Source organism: Equus quagga, chromosome 1, assembly GCF_021613505.1.
Source record: "Equus quagga isolate Etosha38 chromosome 1, UCLA_HA_Equagga_1.0, whole genome shotgun sequence".
Lineage (NCBI taxonomy): Eukaryota > Metazoa > Chordata > Mammalia > Perissodactyla > Equidae > Equus > Equus quagga.
Genome location: NC_060267.1, coordinates 84660385 through 84670363, shown reverse-complemented (window position 1 = coordinate 84670363; position 9979 = coordinate 84660385). Strand labels below are relative to the sequence as shown.

The 9979-nt window shown below is 40.6% G+C and overlaps 1 protein-coding gene across 1 annotated transcript; it reads right to left on the bottom strand.

Moving 5' to 3' along the window:
- Nucleotides 1–674: 674 nt before the first annotated feature.
- On the bottom strand, nt 675–1613 carry LOC124248374 (olfactory receptor 1L4-like). Its single transcript, XM_046678323.1, has one exon. It carries the CDS (start codon nt 1611–1613, stop codon nt 675–677), a length of 939 nt encoding a protein of 312 aa, XP_046534279.1.
- Nucleotides 1614–9979: the final 8366 nt, after the last annotated feature.

Below are 9979 nucleotides of genomic sequence, written 5' to 3'. Positions count from 1 at the left end.
GAATTGAACAGGGGAGGAGAGTGTCCAAGATGAGGACAGTCTGCCATGACATGTTGGAGTCCACATGGGGTGAGAAAGAGGGCTTCTATGGAAGGGAGAAACCCAGTGTGGGGAGTCAAAACCCAAACAAGATAACACCAGTGTCACTGTGAAGAGGGAACCCAGTTTGGGGAATCAGAGATCAGACATGGTAAGAAGAGTGTCATGCTTGAGGGCAACACAGTATTAGGTGTTGGTGCCCACACAAGGTGAGAAGTACATCTATGTGAGGTATATCTTAGAGAGGGGAGTCAGATCCAAAAATGGGTGAACAGTAACTTGAGATGTACTATCAGAGTCTGAGTGGAGTGAAGAAGGCATCTAGATTGGGAAGCCTGGCTTTGTAGAGAAATGGCTGATTTCAGGTATGGAGCAGAGAAAGTACAAGGTGAGTCTGGAACATCTTGATGTAATAGAAAGCAAGAAAGTGCTCAAAGAATTTTTCTTTGATTGGGTGGAACATATCAAATGGTGGGAGCATATCAAAAGGACACAAAAATAATAAATTATAACTCACTGAATAAAGTAAGAAATCATAAGTTTCTACCAATTTAGATAAATGAATAGATAGGAAGAAGTTTGATGAGGAATGCGATATTTTCATAATTTCAAACTACTTCCCTATAAAAAATTTATTATTTATTATATTCTTTTCTCCTAGTCAGCTTTCTCAAGGCTTGTTTAATGTCCTTGTTCCTAAGGCTGTAGATAAAAGGGTTCAGCATGGGTATTACCACAGTATAGATGACAGTAACCACACGGTCCTTTGTCACTGAGTAGGTGGATGAGGGGCGAATGTACACTGAGATGGCAGTCCCATAGTATAGTGCCACAACTGTGAGGTGGGATCCACAAGTAGAGAAGACCTTGTACCTGCCCCTCCCAGAAGGTACTCTCAGAACGGCACGGGTGATGTAGACATAAGAGACAATGATGAAGACAAAGGGAGTCATGATCACAAAGGAGCCCTCTGTGAAGGCCAAAAGCTCATTGACAGAGGTGTCAGAGCAGGAGAGGGTTAGCAGTGGCTGGACATCGCAAAAGAAGTGGTGGATAATGTTGGGCCCACAGAAGGAGAGGCGGGCCATAAGAACCGTGTGGGTGAGTGAGTGGAGGTGGGACACCACCCAGGATGCTATCACGAGCAGGAGACAGTGCCTGGGGTTCATGGTTGTAGTATAATGCAGTGGGCTACAGATGGCCACGTAGCGGTCCATGGCCATGGCAGCCAAGAGGAAGCTGTCAGTGATTGCACAGGTCACAAAGAAATACATCTGGGTGAGGCAGTGGGCAAAGGGGACCTTCTTGCTCTTGCTCAGCATGTTTGCCAGCATCCTTGGCACAATGACATTTGTAAAGCAGATGTCCACAAAAGACAGGTTGGAGAGGAAAAAGTACATGGGAGTGTGGAGATGAGTATCCTTCTGGATGGCTGCAATGATGACTGAGTTGCCAGACACATTAACTAGGTACATGGCCAGAAAGCTGGCAAAGAGCCACACCTGCCATTTGGGGTCACTGGTCAGTCCCAGAAGGAGGAATTCAGTGATGTGACTCTGGTTTCCCCTTGGCATTGCTGTCCTGTAAGTAGAAAATATAAAGGAATGTTAGATGTGTGTTCTGGCTTGGACTACCTATGGGTGACTGGTATAGTTGATAGGAGTATGGATTTTGGTGTCACATAGGTCTGGCTTTCCATTCTGTCCCTGTCACTAATTTACACAGCGCATAAAGTCAACTCCTGAACTTTCATTTCCTTCATCTATAAAGAGAGAAATTATGAAATTTATCTCCTCAAACTATTCTGTCTCTTTGGTTTCTTAAAAATGGATATCAGAATATCTTAACTTCTCCCTGAAGAAAACACATATATATCCTAGAGATGGTTTCCCTAGCTCCAATCTCTTTGGGAAAAGCCTGTGGAATGGGTTTGGGAATTTTAGTAACAATCAGATCAGGAGTGCCATGAAACTGGAAAGTCTACAGTCCCCCAGGAGGTGAAACTGTATGGTATGCGGGCTGAACCACTTTTTGGAACTTTGGCATAGGGGCAGATCACTTCTGGCAGCGAGGGCATCCATCTGGTTTGGTTAAACTTTTATTTCATGTAGGCTAGTGGCATTAAGAAAGTCATAACAGAAGTAATAGAAAATAATGGAAAATAATAATGCTTATATTTAATACATAGTACCTGGTTTAGCTGGTCAAGGAAAAGGAAAGTGAGAGAGAGAGAAATAGTGGAGATGGTCAGTGAAGGGAGAGCAACGTCAGGCTGGAGAGAAGCAGAGCAGGAGGTATTAGAATTTCCTCCTGGGGGAAAGGACCAGAGATTCCAGTGGGTTTCCTGCTTTGTAGCATCTCTCAGCAGTAGTGACAGATAAATTAAGGGGCCTGATGCTGACAGCTTGCCCACAACCAGGTCACTGAAAGTGATTTCAGGTAGCTCAACAAAGCCAGATGACCTTTTTTCACCCAGTATTTTCCACTTACTCAGAAGTCTTCTGATGTGGGCCAAGAGACTGGTTTGCTGTCAGCTCCCTAGATCCTGTGATTATTTCATGCATCTTTTTTGGTTCCAAGACAGGCAGTTTCTGAGCTGAGACAGTGAGAGAAATGGAGAAGACGACAGCAAGAGGCAAGGGGGTATGACGATTGTGTAGTTGTGTGTGTGAGGGAGTTGGGTAGTCCCAAAGGCCTTGCTCAAGAAGTTTTAAAATAAGAAAGCAAATGATGGAACTTATACAACTTAATGGCGAAAAAACTAATAACCCAATTAAAAAATGGGTTAAGGAGGGACTGGCCTGATGGGGTAGTGGTTAGGTTTGCACCCTCCACTGCAGCGGCCTGGGGTTCTTGGGTTCAGATCCTGGGTGTGGACCTATGCACTGCTCATCAAGCCATGCTGTGGTGGCATCCCACATACAAAATAGAGGAAGGTTCCCACAGATGATGGCTCAGTAACCATCTTCCTCAAGCAAAAAGAGGAAGATTAGCAACAGATGTTAGCTCAGGGCCCGTCTTCCTCATACACACACACAAAAATGGCTAAGGACTTGAATAGGTATTTCTCCAAAGAAGGTATATAAATGGTGAACAGATATATGAAAAAATGCTCAACATCCGTAATCATCAGGGAAATGCAAATCAAAACTACAATGAGCTATCACTTCACACCTGTTATCATGGTTATTATCAAAATAAAAAAGGCAACAAGTGTTGGTGAGCATGTGGAGAAAAGGAAATCCTTGTACACTGTTGGCAGGAATGTAAGTTGGTACAGGCATTATGGAAAACAGTATGGAGGTTCCTCAAGAAATTGAAAATAGAATTACTATATGATCCAGCAATTCCACTGCTAGGTGTATATCTGATGGAAATGAAATCACTATCTCAAAGACATATTAGCACTCTTATGTTAATTGCAACATTATTCACAATAGCCAAGATGTGGAAACACTTAAATGTCCATTGAGAAATGAATGGATAAAGAAAATGTGGCATATGCCTACAATGGAATACTAATCAGACTTAAAGAAAAAGGAAATTCTGCCGTATGTTAAGTGGATGAACTTTAGGGACATTTTGCTAAGTGACATAAACCAGCCACAGAAAGACAAATACTTGATGATTTCACTCACATGAGGTATCTAAAACAGTCAAATTCATAGAATCAAAGAGTAGAATGGCAGTTTCTAGAAGCTGAGGGGAGGAGGAAATGAGGAATTACCGATTAATAGGCATAAAGTTTCAGTTAAATAGGTGAATAAACTCTAGAGATTTCCTGTGCAACATTGTGCCTACAGTCAATAATAATGTACTACATATTTAAAAATTTGTTTTCCCAATTCAGCACCAACAGGAACAATGTTAAGTGTTACAGTGAAATACAATGGGAAATGTGATATCCTGCTGGTGGCAGTGCCGATTGTTACAATTATGTTGTACAACAGTCACTTACTTAGTAAAGTTGATGATGCACAGACCCTCTGATTTCCAAGCCTAGAATTACATGCTAGGAGACATGCGTAAAAATGTTCCTGGCAGCATCGTTTGTAATAACAAACAAAACAAACAAAAAATCCTGGAGTCAACTTGTATGGATAAATAAATTATGGTTTATACATACATATACTTTTATATATGCATACATAATAAGACATATGCAATGTCTATGTAATAATACACATGGAGTGCAATATTAATCTTATATAGCAATGAAGATGGATAACTACAGCTACTTAAATTAACAATGTTGAATCTAGTAAATGTGAAGTTAAACTAAAAGAAACAAATAACAGAGAAATATGGTACAGTATGATACATTTTTAAATAAATGATAAAAAATGTGTAAAACTAAATTTATATTTATATAACATTTATAAACACATTTATATATACAAATATGTACATATTTAAAACTATAAAGACTTGCAAATAATTTAGAAATTGGGTAGTTGTTACCTTTGGTGGGGTCAGAGATTAATTTGATCAAGAAGAGGCCCTCAGGGCTTCAAAGATAGTAATATTCTGTTTCTTACATTACAGTATTTTCATATATTCTTTTCTGGGAAAAACTGAAGCTTCTCTTTGTGAAATTGTTTAAACCACATCTGTTGATTAAATACCGTAGAGATGGTACTAGAGAAATTCCTACACAGAAAAAAAAGCTTTTTATGACCTTCAACATGGCTTTATTTTCATGGGATTAGCTACATAGAGGAATGATCATAATGAAGTTTCCATACTTTACAACTTCAATGAATGGAGATCTTTTATTTTGGGGGAAGCCATTCAACTGACTTCATTTTTCTTTGTATATGTCATCTGCCAAAAATGAAAAACATATATTTTGACCAGAGATTATACACAAACACGCCACTCGCACACACATACATACATACACACACAAATAATAATGTATTGTACATTTAAACATTTATTATGAGGGTAGATCTCATGTTAAGTGTTCTTACCACAATAAAATACGATTTAAAAAAAAGAAGCAAAATGATGACAGCGGAGAGGGGATTGAGAAGAGGATTGTAGGAAGCTCTGAACCTCAGGGCTCAAGCGAGTTGTGCCTGGGTTGAATTCAACCGCACGGTGTAGTTACAAACGCTGCTAAGTCCAGCCTGCTGCCTACGACTGAGGGGTCTGAGATCAGACAGTCCTGGGTTCAAGTCCTAGCCTCATCAATTTTTGGCAGAGTGACTTAGGCAAGCTGCTAAACCTTTAACCCTTTGTTTTCTTATTTACAAAGCAAGAATTATAATAGTATCTGCCTCTACGCAGTTATGGGGGTTCTCATCATATGCACATAAATCAGCTAGAAATTTAGTTAGCACAGAATAAATGCCTGATAAATGTCAGCTGTAATTATTTCTGCTTTTTAACAGCAGTTTTTAATGGATGTGTGTATATAAGCATTAGAAAACTAGCATATAGTAGATGTTCAATAAGTGCCTGAAGAAATAGCTATAGACCTAAATAATCTCATCATCCCTCACAAACCACCACCCAAAGCAGGAAACCGATAGTAGCTCTGACAGCAGTCATCCAGCTTGAATACATCTAGTGAGAGGCAACTCACTGCTTTATAATCTTTACTCATGGGGTCATAATGAGTTACATCTACATTTTTGGTATTAAAGCCAAGAGTCAAGAATTCTAAATCTCACATTTTGAATATCCTTTCTTAACTAACTTCAGTTATAATAATAAGTGACCACAATTCTGCTTTCCTTTTACTTGTGGAATTATTGATTTGTTAAGCATTCAACAAGTTTTTCTTGAGAGCCAGCAGTCATGCTAGGTACTCAGGACACAGAGGTGAGGAGATAGCAAGTCACCCTAGAGATGTTTGAAGACAGCGACCACGTCTCCCTGAGTCTTCATTTTCCATGTCAACTATCTCCCACCTCATGTGGCCCTCCCCCAGGACACAGATTCAGATCCTCTCACCTCTCCAGTTTCCCCCTTCCTCTGTCCCACGACTGACACTCCTCTGAGACAGACGTGTCACGGGTGAGGGAGAGTGTGAATAGGGAGACTCGGCAGTCTCAAGACTCTTCCTCTTTACCCAGAAAAATTCTGCCTTCATGTATTTTACAGATTTTTTTTAAAAAGGATAATTTGGAAGGGCTTATGAATTTTCTCCTCCCTGCTTTTTCTCACGTTTCAGCCTTTCCCACAGGCTGTACCCCATGCTGCTCCGAAGTTGGGATAAGACCACAGAGGTAATCCACTTTAGCACAGGACTGACTTTGGGGACACTCTGAAGTCAGGCTAGGATGATGGAAGCTGGAATATATTCCCCATCAACATCAGCACAGCTACACCATTCCCCTGAAAGTGTCCATCACTTTGCTTGGAGTCTCACCCATTTATAGCAAGTCCTTCCTCTTTTTTGTGAACAGGTAAGGAAAACAGATGGAGAAGTTTGAGGCACTCAAACAAAGAAATAAGCGAGGCAGGGTGGTATGGGTCAGATGACCTGACTTGTAGTCCCAACTGTGGCTTTGACTTACTGTATGTAATTGGGCAATTCATTTCCCTTCTCTCTAGAAATGAATGTATTAGATGAGAGGGTTTCTAAGTTTCTGACACTCTGGTTAGGAACATTCTAGGTTGAGTATGTTTGAGGATATCAACTACTTACTCAGGTAAAGGATGGTGACCTCCAGGATGGTCTTTGGAGGATCCAAGCGTCTTCTCTTCAGCCTCATGGATCTGATGTCTAGAGGAGGAATGGAAGTCTTGGGGCATAGAAGGAATGTTCATATCAGGCCAAGAAAAGGGAAAAGCCCCAGATTCTGGTGAGAGGTGTCAAGACCTGCAATGTTGAGTGTGAGAGGCATGTGTGATTGTTGCCTCAGCCTAGAGATAAGATTATCAGCTCCTAAGGTGGTGACTTCTCTTCTTCCTCCTGAGAGGTGACCCTTGAGTGTTGCCCCAGGCACTGGAATCATGAGCCTTTCTTCCATCCCCAGCTATCTACTACCTGACCCCTTCAGTTCTATCAGATTTTAAGGGATAGGGTGGGGGGCTTGGAAGTAACTGGCTGTCCTGCACGTGACTTCATCCCAAGGAGATATGCAGCCTCCCCAGGCACCAACCCCAGGGAGCTCATTAAACACCGTATCTGGAAGAGGAGAGACCTTTCCATAGAGACCAAGGAAATGCAAGCTACCATAGCTGTGTTTTTCTTAGAACCCCAGATAATTAGTTGCTTCTTATTCTAATGATTTCTAAGGAGACAGAGGCAAATGCATACAAAAAGCCTGGGGCTTCTTCCAAGATGTGGGGAACATCAGAGTCAAGGAAAGAGTCCAGGTCTTCAGATAAAATCTCTTTGTTGGTTAATTGGTGCTGATACAGCCACACCTATGGATCCACCCACTAAAGAAACAAACTTTTCTTCTTATGGTAAAATAGGTGTAACAAAATTTACCATTTTAACCATTTTTAAGTGTGCAGTTCAGTGGCAATGATGACATTCACATTGTTGTGCAACCATCACCACTATCATCTCCAGAAGTTTCCTGTCATCCTGAACAGAAACTTTGTACCAATTGAGCAATAATTTCCCATTTGCCTCTCCGCTCAGCCCCTGGTAACCTCTATTCTGCTTTTCGTCTCTATGAATTTGACTATTCTGGGTACCTCATAGAAGTGGAATCATTTAGTGTTTGTCCTTTTATACCTGGCTTATTTCATTCAGCGTAACGTCTTTAAGACTCATCAGTGTTGTAGCATATTCAATTCAACCTTTTTCTGTGTGTGTGAAGATTAGCCCTAAGCTAACATCTGTTGCCAATCTTCCTCTTTTTGCTTGAGGAAGATTGTCACTAAGCTAACATCTGTACCAGTCTTCATCTGTGGGATGCTGCCATAGCATGGCTTGACGAACAGCGCTAGGTCCATGCCCAGGATCTGAACCTGTGAACCCTGGGCCACTGAAGTGGAGCATGTGAACTTAACCACTACTCCACTGGGGCAGCTCTCAACTCATCCATTTTTTAAAAAAATTTTTTATTGAGTTAGTGATAGGTTACAATCTTGTGAAATTTCAGTTGTATATTATTGTCTGTCAGTCGTGTTGTAGGTGCAACCCTTCACCCTTTGTGCCCACTCCCCACCCCCCCTTTCCCCTGGCAGCCACTAATCTGTTCTCTTTGTCCACAGGTTTAAAGTCCTCATATGAGTGGAGTCATACAGAGATCATCCTTTTCTATCTGGCTTATTTCACTTAACATAATTCCCTCAAGGTCCATCCATGTTGTTGTAAATGGGACGATTTTGTTCTTTTTTATGGCTGAGTAGTATTCCATTGTGTATATATATAAAACACATCTTCTTTATCCAATCATCTGCTGATGGGCACTTAGGTTGCTTCCACGTCTTGGCGATTGTAAATAATGCTGCAATAAACATTGGGGTGCATAGGAATTTTTGAATTGCTGACTTCAAGCTCTCTGTATAGATACCCAGTAGTGGAATAGCTGGATCATATGGTAGTTCTGATGCGGGGTCGGTGAGCCGAGGAGTCGAAAGAAAGATTTCTTAGACTCTTAAGATCTGGCAGTAGTGCTCTTTTATTTAGAGAATAGTGTGGAATAGCATGGGGACAGGACCCATGGGCAGTCAGAGCTTCTGTTGCTGCCCCGAGTTGAGGGTTAGGGCTAAATTTAAGGCATAGGTATATGATTCATCTCTTTACAAGAAAAAGGAAAGAACATGAAAAAAAGTTAAAATGGTATCAGTGCGGGTGGGGTCTGGTCATTGGGTGATCCCATGACTTTTAGACAAGAATCAAATCGGATTAAGTAAAGGTTAGAAAGGTTAGACGCCACCACCCTAAACCAGTTACATGAGATTGCCAGACAGCAACCAACTTAAGTTCTTGCCTTCCCCATTAAGAATTTCTAGGGATAAGGTCATCTCTCTTCTTCTTCCTGGTACAGAGAGGGAGGCACCTTTTACAGATAGAGATTTACCTTACAAATGTAAATGTGTCCCAACAAGGGCAAACAAATTCCACTCCTTGGAGCCTGAATCTCATCTGTAGTTTTAAAACTAACCAGCCTAAAAATCCTCATCATAAGCCATTTTAAAATTAAGCAGCCTAAAAATCCTCATCAGTTCTATTTTTAATTTTTTGAGGAATCTGCATATTGTTTTCCATAGTGGCTGCACCAGTTTGCATTCCCACCAGCAGTGCATGAGGGTTCCTTTTTCTCCACAACCTCTCCAACATTTGTTTTAGTTATTTTTGTCATTCTAATGGGTGTAAAGTGGTATCTTAGTGTAGTTTTGATTTGCATTTCCCTGATGATCAGCGATGATGAATATTTTTTCATGTGCCTATTGGCTATCTGTATATCTTCTTTGGAGAAATGTCTGTTCATGTCTCCTGCCCATTTTTTGATCGGATTGTTTAATTTTTTGTTGTTGAGTTGTGTGAGTTCTTTATATATTATGGATATTAAGCCTTTGTCGGATGTATGACTTGCAAATATTTTTTCCCAGTTAGTGGTTTGTCTTTTTGTTTCAATCCTGTTTTCCCTTGCCTTGAAGAAGCTCTTTAATCTGATGAAGTCCCATTTGTTTATTCTTTCTATTGTTTCCCTTGTCTGAGAAGACATGGTGTCTGAAAATATCCTTTTAATACTGATGTCAAAGAGTGTACTGCCTACATTTTCTTCTAGAAGGCTTATGGTTTCAGGTCTCAGCTTTAGGTCTTTGATCCATTTTGAGTTTATTTTGGTGAATGGTGAAAGAGAATGGTCAATTTTCATTCTTTTACATGTGGCTTTCCAGTTTTCCCAGCACTATTTGTTGAAAAGACTTTCTTTTCTCCATTGTATGCCCTCAGCTCCTTTGTCGAAGATTAGCTGTCCATAGATGTGTGGTTTTATTTCTGGGCTTTCAATTCTGTTCC